Source organism: Polypterus senegalus, chromosome 2, assembly GCF_016835505.1.
Source record: "Polypterus senegalus isolate Bchr_013 chromosome 2, ASM1683550v1, whole genome shotgun sequence".
NCBI lineage: Eukaryota > Metazoa > Chordata > Cladistia > Polypteriformes > Polypteridae > Polypterus > Polypterus senegalus.
In genome coordinates, this window is record NC_053155.1 from 175,341,733 (window position 1) to 175,360,534 (window position 18,802).

The 18,802-nt window shown below is 38.5% G+C and overlaps 1 protein-coding gene across 2 annotated transcripts in view; it reads right to left on the bottom strand.

The window, feature by feature from the left end:
• nectin3b (nectin cell adhesion molecule 3b) overlaps positions 1-18,802 on the bottom strand; it is a 531,994-nt gene that overhangs the window by 377,642 nt on the left and 135,550 nt on the right. For both annotated transcript variants that reach the window (XM_039744956.1, XM_039744955.1), the window contains exons 3-4: positions 18,370-18,669; positions 799-916 (exon numbers count right to left, since the gene is read on the bottom strand). In XM_039744956.1, coding sequence (XP_039600890.1) covers positions 799-916; positions 18,370-18,669 — 418 coding nt within the window. The remainder of the gene's footprint in view (positions 1-798; positions 917-18,369; positions 18,670-18,802) is intronic.

Genomic DNA, 18,802 nt, shown 5'->3' on the forward strand with positions numbered 1-18,802 from the left:
AGGTTGTCTACCATAAGAGGACTCATTGTCAGGGCTAGTCTCTTTAAGGTCTTCATGATGTGAACTGTAAGTGCCACTTGTCAATAGTCATTACTGGTGACAAAGGACACCACAAAGTTGGTCAGCACGGGCCTTAAGAACCTGAGAAATGACAATCCATCTGTCATAAACAAATTACTAAAAGAGATGTCATTTGCTTTTTATCACAAAAAAAATGTACAGGATCCTCTAATATATGCTTTTTGAGACAATGTTTGAAAAAGATCACTTTTCTTGAATTTAGTAATTGTGCAGCAAATCCAGACCTTGGGTGGGGTCAGGGGGTTGGGCTGGGGTGACAGGTTCACAAACATATTTTTATAGCTATTGGACTACTATTCTTTGCAAATGAGGGATGGATGGAATCAGGACAACACCTAATCCCTAATGTATTTTTCCACTCCACTACTTGAATATTAAAACACACTAAAAATGTTTAAATAAAGTGGATATTTTACTCTCCAAATATATGCAACTAGGTACAAGCACATATAAAAAATAATAATAATAATAATAATAAAAGTATACCCATATATCACTCCCCTAAAAGATGTACAAAGTCCAAAATGTCCCTAGTATAATCAGGTGTCTATGAATCACAAAGTGCAATGAACAGGACTTTCAGATGTTATAACAGACAAGTCCTCAAAAGAACCAAAGACCATGAAGTATGTGTATGCTGGCTTCTGCTTTCTTCCACAATTGGTTATTTGCTGTTTAGAGTCAACATATTAGGCAAGATGTGCATAAAATACTCACCGACTCCATACATATTTTGTTGGTGGAGGATTTGCAGCTACATTGCATTTAAGTTGCACATTTTCCCTTCCAACAAACCAGTTCTCATCATAGCCAGTTATTCCAACTTCAGGGGCATCTGAAAAATATATAATTAGATATATAATTAGATATATATATATATTAATTTTTTAATGGGGAGACTTTAAAACCTAAAGAATAATTTCTGTATTTCTCATGTCAAGTTATTTCTGCACAATCATGGTATACATTAATTTACCACATGAAATTGGATTCTAAAGTGAAAATTTAAAAAACTAACCAACCCATTCTTATGTTTTTATAATGGAGCTTATGGATAATAGGGTCCCATGAAAAAGAAAAACTTTAAAACTTACGAGAATCTTACATTTTTCTAGGCAAAGATGTTATCAAGTATCCATCTGCATATTGAGATTGCATAGATATTGCAAAACAGCACATCTGTGTTGTTTAAAGGTAAAAAGGCAAAAGGAAAACCATTGTTGTGGGAATTAGCCTTTGAACTTACTTAGTGTTATGTTTACCCCCAAATAAACAAGGTAAAAAGTTACTATTTCTTTTCCCCCCACCAAGAACAAAATGTTACTCATCAACATGAATACATTAGCAATGATATGTATTATGTTTAGAAATAGTCAGTCGCACAGTAGGGACAGGGACAGTAGAAGCATGTTTCTTTGTGCACTTTTCTTGTACTTCTTCTGTTGCTTGTCCACGAGAGGGTAAAACTTTAGTGCCTGATTTGCTTGAATGACACAGCCCATTCTGCTACTGCAGGCTACCACAGTGCAAGGATAGGTGATTTCCACATTTCCCCTGACACGAACACTGACAGTTGCTGTACTGTAAATGGTGCTTAAGGGGAGAGTGTCTTACTTGTCCTTCTACTTGACCACAGTCATTTTGGTTTTTGACAATGCATCTACTTGCATCATTCCAAATCCTCATGTGACCAAATTCACCAGGCATGTCATGGCGGTTCAATCATACAGTGCCGTTGTACAGTATGCATCCTTTTCATTATCTGCATGTCAACATCTGATGACCAGATCGCATTGTCATCTGTTAATTAAACCATTGGTTCAGTTTGTTTTAAAACTGGCTTTACAAATTTTTTGTCTACGTGCCATTGTGTGTTTAAGTTGAAACTTCTGACCCACTAATGAACATAGACAGATTACCATGGTGTGGCAGGATGCATAGAAACATTCATGACTATAATGCATGATGTTATTTCATCCACAAGATTTCTACAAAATACTACCCAGAGAGCTATTACCGCTTAATCCTCTATAGCTCATTAAACCAGCTTAACCCTAGAAAGACCCTGGGTTAACCTATATTATATACACACACCGAGATTATATATCTATAAACAATAAAGTGAAAGATGACTGCAGCAATGTACAGAGATATCCTGGATGAAAACCTGCTCCAGAGCGCTCAGACTGGGGCGACAGTTCATCTTTCAGCAGGACAATGACCCTAAGCACACAGCCAAGATATCAAAGAAGTGGCTTCAGGACAAATCTGTGAATGTCCTTGAGTGGCCCAGCCAGAGCCCAGACTTGAATCCAATTGAACACCTCTGAAGAGATCTTAAAATGGCTGTGCACCGATGCTTCTCATCCAACCTGATGGAGCTTAAGAGGTGCTGCAAAGAGGAATAGGTGAAACTGACCAAGATTGTGTGTGCCAAGCTTGTGGCATCATATTCAAAAAGACTTGAGGCTGTAATTGCTGCCAAAGGTGCATCGACAAAGAATTGAACAAAGGCTGTGAATACTTATGTACATGTGATTTCTCCGTTTTTTTATTTTAAATAAATTTGCAAAAACCTCAAGTAAACTTTTTTAACGTTGTCATTATGGGGTGTTGTATGTAGAATTCTGAGTAAAAAAATGAATTTAATTCATTTTGGAATAAGGCTGTAACATAAAAAGTGGAAAAAGTGATGCGCTGTGAAATACTTTCTGGATGCACTGTATATACACACACATACATATATACACACATATATACATACACATATACAGACATAGATACACACATACAGTCATGGCTGAAATTATCGGCACCCCTGGAATTTTCCCATAAAATGCAAATACAAATGTTTTGGTATACACATGTATTTCCTTTATGTGCATTGGAACAACACAAAAAAAAAAACACAGACAAAAAAGCCAAATCTGGCATTATTTCACTCAAAACTCAAAAACCGGGCTGGCCAAAAATTATTGGTACCCTCAACTTATTTGGCTGCACGCCCTTTGGAAAAAATAAATGAAATAAGCGCTTCCTATAACCATCAAAAAGCTTGTGACTCTCAACTGGAATTTCTGACCACTCTTCTTTTGCAAACTGCTCAAGGTCTCTCAGATTTGAAGGGCACCTTCTCCCAACAGCAATTTTGAGATCTCTCCATAAGTGTTCAATCGGATTTAGATCCAGACTCATTGCTGGCCACTTCAGAACTCTCCAGCGCTTGGTCTTGAACCATTTCTGGGTACTTTTAGAGGTATGTTTGGGGTCATTGTCCTGCTGGAACACCCATGACATTGTGCCCCAATATCTTTAGATAGTCTTCAGATTTTATGATGCCTTGCACACAGCCAAGGCATCCAGTGCCAGAGGCAGCAAAACATCCCCAAAACATCTTAGAAACTCCACAATGTTTTTTTTTTTTTTATTATTAATTTTATTACAATCCATACAAAGCAATCAAGTTTTTACAAAAAGAAAACTTGAGTTAAGAACAGATCAATCCCACCCCTGAGAGAGAGAGCAAGCCAAACGGCGTAAAATTTAAGGCTTGTAAACATACCTAAATTAATAAATTCTCTGTGCTTTATGAACTTATTTTAAAATATTACTGATTAGATCCTGCCATGTTTTGAAAAAAGTCTGTACGGATCCTCTAACTCAGTATTTGATTTTTGAACCTCCACCATGTTTGACTGTAGGTAATGTGTTCTTTTCTTCGTATGGCCTCATTCTGTTTTCTATAAACAGTAGAATGATGAGCTTTACCAAAAAGCTCGACCTTGGTCTCATCTGTCCACAAGACGTTCGCCCAGAAGGATTTTGGCTTCCTCAAGTACATTTTGGCAAACTCCAATCTGGCTTTTTTATGTATCTGTGTCAGTAGTGGGCTCCTCCTGGCTCTCCTGCCATAACGTTTCATTTCGTTCATATGTCGATGGATAGTTCGAGCTGACACTGTTGCACCCTGAGTCTGCAGAACAGCTTGAATATGCTTTGAACGTGATATATGCTGTTTATCCACCATTTAGACTATCCTTCGTTGCAGTCTTTTATCAATTTTTTTCTTCCGTCCACATCCAGGGAGATTAGCTACAGTGTCATGTGTTGTGAACTACTTGATTATGTTGGGCACAGTGGACAAAGGAACATGAAGATCTCTGGAGATGGACTTGTAGCCTTGAGATTGTTAATATTTTTCCACAATCACAGCTTGGTCATATTACAACCGGAGTGCTGAACTGACAACGTGGTATACAAAGAGATCCTTAACAGATAGTTACTGGTATATTTTCCCACAGTTTAACACTAGAATTACCAGAGCCTACGAAAAAACTCGTAATTCCGTCCCACCTTAAACTGCTTCTTAAATCCCTTCACACCTCTCCGCCAGCGCCCTTTGTCTTCTAAATGTGCTGATAAAGAGAAGCCGGCTATTCCATCCCCCCACCAATTTAGAACGTGCACGAACTTCTCTCAGCTCATGCCTTGATTGAGTATCTGGGAGTGAAGTGGAGTTTTAGAGGGAAATAATAGATCGTTGTTTGGAACACACGCATTTCATGTCTGTTCCGTTTCTACAGTAATCTGTGTCAACACATTGTTAAAACAGAAACTTTTTTTATATTCTAGTAGTAGATGACAAAATGTAGGCATAAACTATATAATGTATGAAGCCTGAAGTCCAAATAGCAAAGAAACATTTTCACAAGAATAACACAATTGCACTTTTATTCAAACATATAACTGCAGAAAGAAAAAGCCGCCTTAACATGCGACATTGACACCACTTTACTATAACTGACTCTGTGGTTCAATAGATACAGCCCCCGCTTGGGAATCAAGGGGTCACGGGTTCGATCCTGCGCCCCTCCGTTTTGAGAAGTAAACTGTTCTTACTCTTACTGTTTTAGAATAAAAACATACATTTGATTTCAGTCTGTAACAGCCAGTGCAATTTATGATCTTTGTAAAGGTTAGCTTTTTTTTTTTTTTTATTCACTTTTCACTCTCTCAGTCGCGTTCAGAATCAATCCATACAACCCCATCTGACACGGCTGTTTTCACTAAAGACGCGCTATAGCTCTGCAGTGTACCACGATGCATACTAACGCACAATCACCATACCCCGGTTCTGACACACAAACGCTGGCGAGGCTGCCTTCTTCGTATCTCACCGTAACTTGGTTTTCTTTTTATTCAGTTTTATTGAGTGTTCCTGCCAGTCCCCGCATGTTGCTGTATGCTTTTTCTTTTGCACCCCATGACATGCAGAAGAAAGAATGGTAAAGACCAACTTCGGCGCTATATGCAATCATCAGACACTCCCCATCTGCCCGTGTCGTTCAAACACAGGAACATATATTGGTGTAAAAGTATAACAAAAGTGCACTTTTATTCAAGTGCACTTTTTCCATCGCTTTTCCTGTAAGAAGCAGTGTACACACTTCTCTCTATGCTGTGGTTTCTATTACACACTGAAAGAAAGACAATATATGTGAAAATATAATCGACACTAATGCACTAATGTGTATATATATATATATATATATGTATATATATATATATATATATATATATATATATATATATATATATATATATATATATATATATATATATATATATATATATATATATATATATATATATATGTATATATATATATATATATATATATATATATATATATATATATGTGTATATATATATATATATATATATATATATATATATATATATATATATATATATATATATATATATATATATATATATATATATGTATGTGTGTATATGTAGATATAATATACACACACATACATATATACATCTACCTATATATCTATACATATGACAGTAACACTCATAACAGTGACAAAACAATTACATTGACAATCATGTTACATTATTTTTAAAATGTTTCCTTTTCTTTTCCATAACTTCTTTAACACACTACTTCTCCGCTGTGAAGCGCAGGTATTTTGCTAGTAGTAAACTAAATGTAAAAACATTGACTAACACTGAGACAAACACCCAGGCTCCCTGCTCAGCTTCCTTCTCTCTCTCTTCCTGCAACCTCCCATTCTTTCCTGTTCTCTTCTTTATCCGTTTAGCTGACTCGCGCTTCTATTTATGAAGAGGACGTGGTAGTCGTGGCAATCAGCAGCTCCTGGAAACAATTACGGATGCGGACCGCTTCTCACTTGTGCACTTAGGTGAGAAACGCCCGCATCACGAACTTCTCAGGAATCACTTCAGCCACACACCACCACGCCCCCTCGCTAAGCCGTAAGTGCGGTGATCATTTATTAAAACTGGCCTTTTTCATGGGAGATGTGGACCCACTATACCACAGGAAAAAGCTGGGTTGAGAGGAGGTTACAGTTTTGAGGGAGAGTCCCTCTGCTGATGCACTGAGAACAATGTACAGTACAGGGAGAGACTGAACATGTGCGGAAATCATCGGCACGTACAAACCGGAAGGGAAACTGGCTTGTTCATCACCAGAGTGTGTTATCGTGAACAGATGCAAAAGTTTGCCGAACATTTTGCTCGTAACCCAATTTGTACGTGTTCAGAGACGCTTGTGACCCGAGGTTCCACTGTACACACACACATATACACACACATACACATATAACACACAGTCATATGAAAAAGTTCGGGAACCCCTCTTAATTCTTTGGATTTTTGTTTATAGTTGGCTGAGCTTTCAAAGTAGCAACTTCCTTATAATATATAACCTTTGACGAGTGTCTGAATTCTGGATGGAGGTATTTTTGACCATTCTTCCATACAAAATCTCTCCAGTTGAGTTACATTTGATGGCTGCTGAGAATGGACTGTCTGCTTCAAATCATCCCATAGATTTTTGATGATATTCAAGTCAGGGGACTGTGACAGCCAGAACATTGTACATCTCCCTCTGCATGAATGCCTTTGTAGATTTCGAACTGTGTTTTGGATCATTGTCTTGTTGGAATATCCAACCCCTGTGTAACTTTGTGACTGATGCTTGAATATTATCCAGAAGAACTGATATTGGGTTGAATTCATCCTACTTTAACAAGGGACCCGATCCCTGAACTAGCCACACAGCACGATGGAACCTCCACCAAATTTGAAAGTAGGTAGTAGGTGTTTATCTTGGAATGCGGTGTTCTTCTGCCATGCAAAGCGCTTTTTGTTATGACCAAATAACTAAATTTTTGTCTCATCAGTCCAAAGCACTTTGTTCCAAAATTAATCTGGCTTGTCTAAATGAGTATTTGCATACAAGCGACTCTGTTTGTGGCGTGAGTGCAGAAAGGGCTTCTAAGTCATCACCCTGCCATACAGATATTCTTTGTGCAAATTGCGCTGAATTGTAGAATGATGTACAGATACACCATCTGCAGCAAGATGTTCATGCAGGTCTTTGGAGGTGATTTGTGGGTTGTCTGTAACCATTCTCACAATCCTGTGCATATGCCGCTCCTGTATTTTTCTTGGCCTGCCAGACCTGGGTTTAACAGCAACTGTGCCTGTGGCTTTCCATTTCCTGATCACATTCCTTACAGTTTAAACCTCTGAGATAGCTTTATATAGCCTTCCCATAAACCATGATACTGAACAATCTTTGTTTTCAGAACTTTGGAGAGTTGCTTTGAGGATCCCATGCTGTCACCCTTCAGAGGAGAGTCAAAGGGAAGCACAACTTGCAATTGACCACCTTAAATGCCTTTTCTAATGATTGGGCACACCCATCTATGAAGTTCAAAGCTTAACAAGCTAATCCAACCAATTTGGTGTTGCAAGTAATCAGTATTGAGCAGTTATATGAATTCAAATCAGCAAAATTACAAGGGGACCCACATTTTTGGACAGCCAGTTTTCACATTTTCTAAATACTGCTTGACTAAAAATCTTTGTTCGGTAAACACCCCAGTACTCAGATGTTCCTAGGAAATGAAAGACATACCACTGTTATCTTTTTTTGTTGAAAGTAGAGTAAATTATTATGCAAGCTAAGAGGGGTTCCCAAACTTTTTCATATGCTTGTATATACACATATATACATATAAACACACATATACATACAATGTTCCTCTTCATTTTAGGACCATTCTTTCAATTTATTTCTCTATCTGGCAAAGCTTGTTCACTCCTACTTCTCATATGCACCAAGATTCACACATGGAAAAAACATGAATTATACATTATATACTGGTGATGCACTATTGCCATCGAATAAACAGATTAAACAAAACTTTGTGAAAACCATACATTCACCACAATGTCTTAATGACTCTATGAGCCATGTGTCTCACTTAAACCACTGGGTTTAAGACCCATTGAGCTCCAACAGCGCTTCTTCACAAACATATAAATACATCTGAAAGTCATTATTTGTGTCTTAAAAAGTACAATCTACCAGTTCAAAAGTCCATGTGCCTAATAATGCAGGAACAGTAGAATTCATTTTTGTTGTTTAAAAGGTAAAATCCACCAGTTCCAAAAAGCATGTGTTTAACTGTGCAGGAGGCTTGAACTGCTTCTCTAATAAAAATCTGCTAAATACTAGCCACTTATGGACTTGCATTTTCTGGTTTAGGGAGAATGGCTGGTTCTAACCACTGGTCATTTATTCTTTGTATGCCTTTTTACTCAGAATTTGAGAGAAAAGTGGATACAATTGCCCTAGCATTTGTTTTAATAAAAGGCAAATTGTTAGTCAGCAGTATCAGTACACTAAATAATATCACATCAGGACATCATATTGTGATATAGCAGGTCTGCAGCTCAAACACCACATTTGGCCATGTCAGTCTCCATAGACATGCTCGTGCATCCGCGGGGAGTTGATGGGGTAATTGGGGTGAGATGTACCTGCACATGAGGGTGCGATCTTTCTCAATTGCTTCATCAGCTTCCTGCGGAGCCGCTGCGCCCATGGAGCCGTACAAGTACGGGCTGGCACAGATAACGAAGGTAGAAATGGAAACGAAAAAGGTAGAGAGAGAGCAGCATTGAGGAAAGAAAGAGTGGATGAGCCAGCCAGCTGAAAGAGAGAAGTCCGTGTGGTCAGGGGTCCCATAGTAGAGCAAGTGATCGGCGGTCAAGGGACTGATCGCGCCCACTGATTATGTAGAGGAGTGGGTTCAGTTGAGGTGGCATCCTTCCTCGGGATCCAAGGGCCGACTGTGTGTTCGAGAAGGAAGATGGGAGCACAACCAACCCCAAGCGGTCTAGCAGACACAGACCAGAGGCAGCCAAGACGAGGGTCGGTAGTGAGAGCAGCACAGTAGCTGATGTCTCTTCAGCTGAGTAAGCCAAAGGTGAGCTGGAGAGACCTAGAAGGAGCTGTGCTTGGCTAATTTCCCCCAATTACGGCTGCAGATTTTTAGTCTCATTTTAGTTTGGTTTTAAACATTTGGATTTTACCCTTTTGACAGATTATATATTGGAACACTTTGGAGGACTGCACTCTGGATGCTGTTATGATTTTGGTTTGGTTTGATTTGATTTAATAAAAGCACTTGCACCATCCTCTTGCTCTGAGTGCGATTTGTTCCCATTTGCCAAGCTCATCCGGTTACATTACCAACGGTGTTGGGCTCAAGGGCTCCTGAATCTGGAAGTAGGAGCATGAAGCAGGACCTGCACTGTCACACATATTTGTCAAGCATTTCACTGAAATCCCTCAATACCCTCCTCCCAACCCTTGATTACGTTCACACAGGCTATGTACAGATTCTCCATGTTGAAGTGAATCTCTTATTTGGGCCTCAACAATTGATTAATTCATTGATAATAACTGCTAACAGTTGCCAACAAATTTTGTTATCAATTAGTTACTTGTCAAGTATTACATACATGATTTCATTGTCCACGAGCAATATTACATTTTGAAATATGGCAAAGGAGGAGGATAGAAGTAAGATGGTTGTATGAACTGCAAGGAACTCAAAAATTAAAGTCACTTCAGCTTCACATGTGGTAAGAAATCTGTGTCTTCCAATAATCTGTAAAAATGAGTTTACTTGGTATGGGAGCAAAACTGTGATGTATGAGCACCTAAAAATAAAACACATCAGTGTTAAACCAGATGCCACTATGGGACCTAATTTTAGTCGGTAATTTTTCAGTGAATGAACCAGCCAGTGCTAGGGACCTAAAGTCCTTCAGCTGAATAAGAGAACTAAGATCTTGCTTCATATAGAGACAAAAACAATAATGTTCACAGTTTAAGTGCTGTCAAATGGATGAGGTAAAAGAACAATCAAGACCTAACAAATCACCACATGAACTAAAGATTGCTTACACTAACTCCAAATTATTACAATGTAAAGACAGAGTATTCATTCACTCCATTTGAGAAGTGAGATGAATATTTTCTAGAAAAGATACTGCCATGATATTGTGAAGTGCAATTGGAGGATGTAAAAAGAATTAAATGGATTTGAGTAATGTTGTGTAAACCCAAGTGACATGCTTATGTAATCTCATTGTGTGAGACAGTGGAGATTTGTTGTCTTTTTTTATTGATTAAAATATACTTTACTAAAAAACAGAATGGAAAAAAAAAAAAATCAAAGTCAACAGAAAAAAGGGGAACAACAGCAAAAACAATCTGTAATTTTGTGCAAGTAGCCAAAGTTACTCCCTATATATAATTCACTAAGGCAAGACAACCATGGAAAGCACGCTGGAAGGGAAATGGATTCACTGAGCCGCCGACAAGACACCGATGTTGCACGCAGGGAGGAGCCAAAGACCATTGGACACGACGATAATTAGCAGAGCCACGCCCACCAACTCGGACGCGACGACACAGAAGAAACGGCGTCATTTATATTCGTCTGTCATAGAGGCCACATGCACCTGCACTGTTCATAGAGGCATGTTTCTCACGGAGGTAAATCGCCATATGCAGCGTGTAAAACGGTTTGCGAGGGGTATCCCATGGGATCTTTAAAACAATCCTTTACAACTGAGGTTAAAACACAATGAAGTAAGCAGTCTTTAAAAACCGAGTTTTCGGTTACGACGCACGACCGTATGCACCATAGCAAACTGTTTTACACGCTACATACAGCAATTCGCATCTTAGATGCTCCTGCAGAAATACGGAAGACGTTTCCCTGCCCACTAACACTCCTTTTTCACCGGCCCGCTTCTACCCTCGCTCTCTAGGCATTCACACTGCCTGCCCATGTGCCCGGACGCAAAAATTTACCGACCACCCAGTTAGCCCCTTTCGTCTGTGCTAGGAGTCCACATGCACATCTAAGCCACGTTGACATTTCATTATTCTTTTCGGTTTCGACACCCGACCGCGTCCACCATGAAAAACCATGCGAAAGGAACAATGAAGCCCCGCCCAGAAACTCTACCCCTTCTCCCACGTGCTCAGGAACGCACCTCAAACCACTGCCCTCCAAATCAAACAGCTCATCAAACACATACTCGCTCACTTTGGTCTGTGCTGCGGTCCAAACCCAGCTGTGAGCCACGTTGGCTATTCTTTTGCCCTCCATGGCTACCGCTTCAAATGTATTTCATTGAAACAAGACTTCTTTCAATGTTATAGAAATTCCTGCTTCAGGTAACTTTGTTTCTGTCAGTCGGGTTTTTTTGAAGAAATGTCATTGACGAAACTGTTGCTCTCAAACTTCGTAACATGGCTGTTAGCTTTGTTTGGCCACATTGAGATAACTTCGGTGACGTGGTGTCCGTTTTTCTTAGTCTCAGAGGCATTGTTATACAGTCTGCTCAACAATACGCGGATTACATGAATACGTCCGGAGTCTATGGTGGCGAGGCAGTGGCAATGTCCCAAATCCTTCCAGCTACAATTAGCATTTACTTCCAAGAACGTCCTCATGCCTCTCCTCCAATTTACAATCCGGCCCAGCGTCTCTTCATATCCCTGCTCTTTAGCGGTCCTTTGGATCATGGGCATTACGAGGTTCTCATGCCTCTCAAATATGATTACCTTCTGGTGACATCTTTTGACTCTGTCGGTATGTGCACACCCACTTGATCGCCACACTAATGTGACGTCACCTGCCCACTCTCCTCTTCCTGAAAAACATTTAAAGACACACTCCCCTGAACACATGCATTCCACACAGGACTTTCAAGTGCACAGATATCTGAATGCACATTTGAAAAAACACAACACTAACCGAGTGATGCAATGTGAACATTACCAACAATGCTTCAAGACAACTCGCGCACTCAAAAAACACAAACTCATTCCACTCTCACCTTCAATTGCACATTTTGTAACGAGGACTTCACAGGTGAGATGGATCTCCACAACCATATGCAGATCCATTTAACGCAAAGATTTGTATGCAAAATTTGCGGCAAGCACTTTCACGCACACAGATACCTTACTAACCATCTCAAAACACATTCCCTGATGAATTCTTTTCAGTGTCAACACTGCTCCAAAACCTTCACACGCCAGAAATATCTCAAAGCACATTTACACACCCACTCCACTGAAAGAACGCATTCTGAATCGTTCATGCACAAACATCGCATTCACTTTTCTGCAGCTTTTCAAGAAGATACCGCCTTTCACGTCCAAGAACATAACATTGGCCTACCTACCGCACTATGTGCTTCTTGCAATGCTCTTCATTGGCCAGCAGAGGTCAACAAATCCAGACATTACACTAAGTGTTGTCATGCCGGCAAGGTGTCTTTGCCACCGCTATCCAAGCCCCCTCTTTTATTGGAAGACCTCTTGACTGGCAAGAACCCGCTGTCCCGAAATTACTGTGATCATATCAGGGAATACAACTCTCCTTTAGCTTTCGCATCAATGGGCGCACACATCGCTCAACCATCTGGACAAGGACCGTATGCTTTCAGAATCCACAGTCAAATTTATCACCAGGTCTCTCCTTTATATAACAATCCTGACATGTCACCACAATACGGTCAGTTATATATCTTCGATACTGCTGAGGCTACCAGTAAATGTTTGCAAAAGGAATGTAATAGCGCTTGCAGTGACATTTTGTTGCTTCAAGTAGACAACATGATACGCCAGGTTAATCCCTTTGCAAAGGCTTACATGCAAATGCATGACATTATCACTCATGGTTACTCTGTTACTGCTGCAAGAATGGTGTTCATGGAAAATCCAAGTCTGGATATGAGAAGGTATAATGCCCCGTCCTGTCAAACTGATGTTGCTGCTTTGTAGGTGAAGACGGGGAACCTCCTGCACAACGCGACATTTGCATATATCCAAGGGGAGATGCTTGCAAGCGTATCTCTGTTCTCAATATGAACTGTGATGGTTTTTCCACTGCTATTCCCTTTCGGAGATCCAGGCTGGCACATACAATTAACCCATGTTGAGTAAAAGCGAACCGCGAAAAGAACGCGAGTCACACAGCTCCAATTTTATGCTTTCAGGCTTGCCATGAGATCTTCATTTAGCGTCTTGCATTCCAGTGGCAAACTCTTCCAGCAATGTCAGAACAGAAGGCGCGCGTCTACATTTCCCTTCGCTCACATCAACAAGATTGGTCCGACAGTTTTCAGTCACGGACGATTGTGTATTGGTTCGTTCCGTGCATTGTTATAATGTCACATTTCTTGCTGATTTATTACATTACCGATTTTTCAAATGTTAATTTTCTCCCTGTGCTTAAAAATCATTAAAAAACCGACCTGATTATGCGGCGTATGGTACGCCGCGGGTTGGCTAGTAAATTTATATTCTGCCACTATGAAACTCTAGAATTTAAAGTAACAAATATATAAATAACCATAGGTTAGTAGATACAGGCATCAGTGCACCTGTCAATAGAAATTTATTTTGCCAGGGTTTATTCCCTTCATGATTCTTCACGTCATTTTTTTTCTAGTGTTTTTCTAATGCAATTTGTTATGTAATAAAAAGATTGATTGACTGATTAGTTGTGGGCTCTAATAGTGTAAGTGGCAGTGCACACACTTTGATGGATAGATTGACACTAAAGTCTTAATTTTCACATAGAATGCCTTCTCTACAGGATGGCTGAAAGTACTAAAATCATTAGTGCAGCTAAATGCTCTTTTGCTCTATGACAATATATAGGAAATCAGCACTTTTCAAGACGTGATTGTTAGAATTTTCCTTATATGTGAGGCTATTTTTTGTGGAATTTTTGTAAACCATATTATTTAGGTGTATCAAATAAATGTATTACAATATACTAAATCACAACAGATTATGGACTAAGCTTGAGCCAGGAAAAGTGCCAAAGTGAAAACAGGAGCACAGTGGGACATATGTACAAGTTTTAAACTATCTAGTACAAAAACAACATTATGGATTCTATGCGTCTCCCATACAGGTGGCATGCACTGATATCTACTAAACTAGGATAACCAAGTATAGTCCTACAAAGAAACTGCACATTAATTTTATTTTTATGTTTTCTCTCAAAATTTGTCAACATCTTCAATAAATTGTGACTGATGGAATAAACTGACAGAAATTAGTATTGACTGGAGCTTAGAATAAAGCATACACAAAAGCTTTTAAGCAAGATTTCCTTGCCAAGGATAACCAAAGAGGTGCAGTTTAGTAGACTTATGTCTGTTTCCACTTGCATCAGTGTCTTAATATCTCCACCCCGGTATTAGAACTGAAAGTTAGATAGTTTTTAATCCACCTTTAGCTTTATATCAATGTTGAGTTGCCTTTTAAATGCATGGTCATTTTGAATCCCAGATAAATGAGATTACAATTGAATCTAACTTCTTAAAAGAATTATTAGAGATTAGAAAGGATTTTCATTTTAATTATATAAATACAGATGGCCCTCAGTTTATGATGGGCTGACTTACGATTTTTTGAAGTTTCAATGAATACAAGAATTTATAAAAAAAAAAAACCACTGTAAAATATAAAATTCTCAAGTTGGTGTGGCATGCAAACGTTTCTGTGGGTGATGCGGTACGATACGTTGGGATGCTGACAGGACCATGGGAACCTCCACGGTGTTGAGATGCCCCAGTCTTGCTAGTGATCGATAAAAAGGTCAGTGATTTTGTTTTTACGCCGTGCATTTTTTTTTCTGCAATTTCTTTTTTAAGACCGTTTAACAGTGTGCAAATGTCTTCTAAATGCCCAAGTGCCTCTCCTGCTGGTACTGAAAAGAAGGGGAAAGCCATTAGTTTGAAAGAGATATTAAAGATAAGCCTTCATGAATGTGGAAAGCCTGTCATGGCCATTGCACGTGATCTTCAGCTATCCCAGTTGACAATAGCTACGATTATCAAAGACAAGAAAAGGATAATGGAGGCTATCAAGGCATCTGCTTCAGTGCATTCAATGATTATCACCCAGAAGAGAGCAGGACCTTTAGAGGATATGGAACAACTACTCACAACATGGATAGATGAGCAGATACAAAAGCATATACCACTTAACCTACTCTCAATACAGGCTAAGGCACACTTAAGGAAAGTTATGATGATCCTACCTACACTCTAACTTTTATGGCAAGTCATGAATAGTTTCAAAGTTTCATGAATCGTCACAATTTCCATAATGTGTAAATCAGTCGTGAAGCACCAAGCACAGATAATAAAGCAGCTGAAAAATTCAAGGAAGAACTTCATAAGATTACTGTTGATGAGAAATAATTGTCTGGACAAATCTTTAATGCTGATGAAACTAGATTGTATTGTAAGCGAATGCCTTAGCGAACATACATACACCAAGAAGCTAAGACGATACCAGGATTTAAGGCTTTTAAAGGATCATGTTTCTCTTATTTTAGGAGGATATGTTGCTGGCTATAAATTAAAGCCTTTCATGATTTACCCTCTTGGCAAACCCCAGAGCTTTAGCTAATAAAAGAAAAGAAGAAAAAAAAAAAAAAGATTGGTTTATACAATTTTTTTTTTTTTACCTGCTGTGGCTACATTCAAGGCGTATTATCTGCGGAACACTTTCGCTCAAGCTGTGGAAGCTATTGAAGAAAAGGAACTCAGACTTTATTGGAAGGAATTCAATATTCTGACATTGCTAGAGCATGGCAAAAAGTAATGAAGGAATGTATGAATGGGGTATAGAAAAATCTTCTGAAAGTGTATGTGAACACATTTAAAGGCTTTCAGAAAAATGCGGTCAAAAAAATAAATAAAAAGATTGTATCGCTAGGCAAAAATGCTGGAATTGGAAGTAGAACAAAATATCCAAGAACTTCTAGATGTTGAGGAGGAACACTTAACAACTAGAGATTTGACTGAACTTGAGGAAGAAAGAAAACTTTGAAGAGGAAGTAGAAATTGAAGCAGATGCAGAAACAAAGTTCACAACAAAGAAAATGGCAGAAGCATTTTCCTTCATTGAGCAAGGACTTAAACTTTTTGAAAAGACAGAGGTTAGCTATGACAGATTTATGATGCATTATCTTGCTATAAAACGTATGTATGAAGAAAGGAAGAAATGGATAGTTCAAGATACAATAGATATCTTTTTGAAGAAAACATCATCCGACAAATCCGAGTACACATCTCGTGAAAGTCAAGGAGAGATAGGATCAAAATGTGATGCAACTTTGGTTGAATCAAGAACTGAAGAAGAATGTATTGATTACCCTGCTTCAGTATCATCCCCAGCCTCATCATCCAATAATTAATGTTAGTTTAAGACATCAACAACATATCATCGGTCACATATGCACACGAAAGACATTTATTGGCGAGTACAATATGATAGTAGGCCTAGCCTCCGATGTTTTTTCAATGCACGTACTAAATAGGATTATTTAGTGTATAATTTATAACTTACCGCCAGTTAACATTAGCCAAGTGTGTATTTTACAATGAACTTGACTCCATTGGTAAGTGCAGTGCAAAAGGACACCCATTTACAGGGCATGTAGGCAAAGAATTTGCTTGAAAAATTACTTTTTTTGAGGAACAAATGTAATGCTAAAGGAAGTTATGAAGATGGCTAGATTTAAAACCTGCAGCCACTGCAATCCTCCCATACCCGAGTTTGACACCCCCGGTGTAGATCATGTAATCCTGTGGTGGTTACAAGGCTTTGATATTTGGAAATCATTCTTCTATCAACCTTACTTTTGTATAAGTCATTTTGTCCATGGGCAGCAATTTTGATTTTACATATAGCTATCCCCATGCCATTACTTAAAGTATAGTGTGCCCTCTCAGCCATAAATTCTACTTATATGCACATTGATACAATATTCCTACCAAATGTTCATTTTATTTTTTATTGATTAAAAAAAATAAATAAAAGCATCCCTTTTTCTACTGAACATAAGTGAAATTAATGTTGGTCGAGTTGTTTGCTCGGGTCTACTCAATCATAATTGAAGCAATTAAACAGGAATAATTCTGGCAAACAATGTTAAGATGTACACAATATTTAGCTATAAGCTATAATAAAAATATACCTTTATGTTGTTTTCTATACACTAACACTTCATTACAATTTATGAGTATGGAGGGGTCGGAGGAAGTATGTTTAAAATGGAATTAAATTCAAATTGGGATTGGCTCCAGCAGACCCCCGTGACCCTGTGTTCGGATTCAGCGGGTTGGAAAATGGATGGATGGATGGATGGATAAGAACCAAGTAATAACTGTAACAATAGTATTGCTTTTCTGGAAATGCTCAGCTTGAAGCCCAGGCGGGTTATAAGCAATTATATGTGTGGTTTGTGAAATATTTCTGCTTGTGAATTAAGACTCCATTGCTTTTGGAGATCACTGTTAATACACTTAAGTTACGGTAGTACAAGGATGAAGAAGTGCCTACTTACGATACAAGGATGAAGTGCATACTCATTTCATTGTTTTTCAGTATTTCCTAGCCCTTAGCATGCTCACTTCATGCTGTTATCACACAAGAGATAATTAGCAGACCATGACTACAGATGTCATATTTAACATAATTATATCCTTATCTGCACACATGTACCACCATTAACAGACAGTTGATATCTGTAGGGATACTGTGACATGAGCCATGTCCCTTGAAAAGTCTTAAAGTGTTTTTACAGTTTTATGAAACTAGTGTATGTATATATATATATATATATATATATATATATATATATATATATAGCTAAAGCAAGTTAAACAGCTTTATATGCTGCATACAGAGTACCTTATATTTATCATAGAGAAAAAAAACAACAAATCAGAACTACTGATTATCTGATTTATTTTAAAATCCTATAAAATAAGGTGCCGGCAATAAATGTGCCTGTTAAAGCCAAACCTCCAAACCTTGGGGGTGAAAATACTTACGCTTTATGTTCAGAACAAAGGGAATTCGAACTTCCATTTCCAAGGCTGGATGCCTGACTACACAGGTTAGCTGTTTTCCCTGTGCAAATCTGGTTGGTATCCACTTGTAATAGTTGCTAACAGTTATTGTTTCATTAGGTTCTGTGCTCAGATTTTGAAAGGACTGTCCAAAAACATCAGACTCCCAGGTGACTTCAGCAGCGGGTTTTCCTTTCTCAGCCTTGCACACTGCAACTATGGTCTCATTTCCACCATCAGTCAGAGGCTGTGAACCCTTCACAACATATACTTTTGGTTCAACTGTGTTGGAGAAAAAGAGGAAAAAAAAAAATAAATAACAGAGGATAAGTTAGTTTACATCATACATACAGTAAGCATGACAACCATTAAGTATAGTCAAGTTGTACACTTTATCTACACAGTACACAAAAAA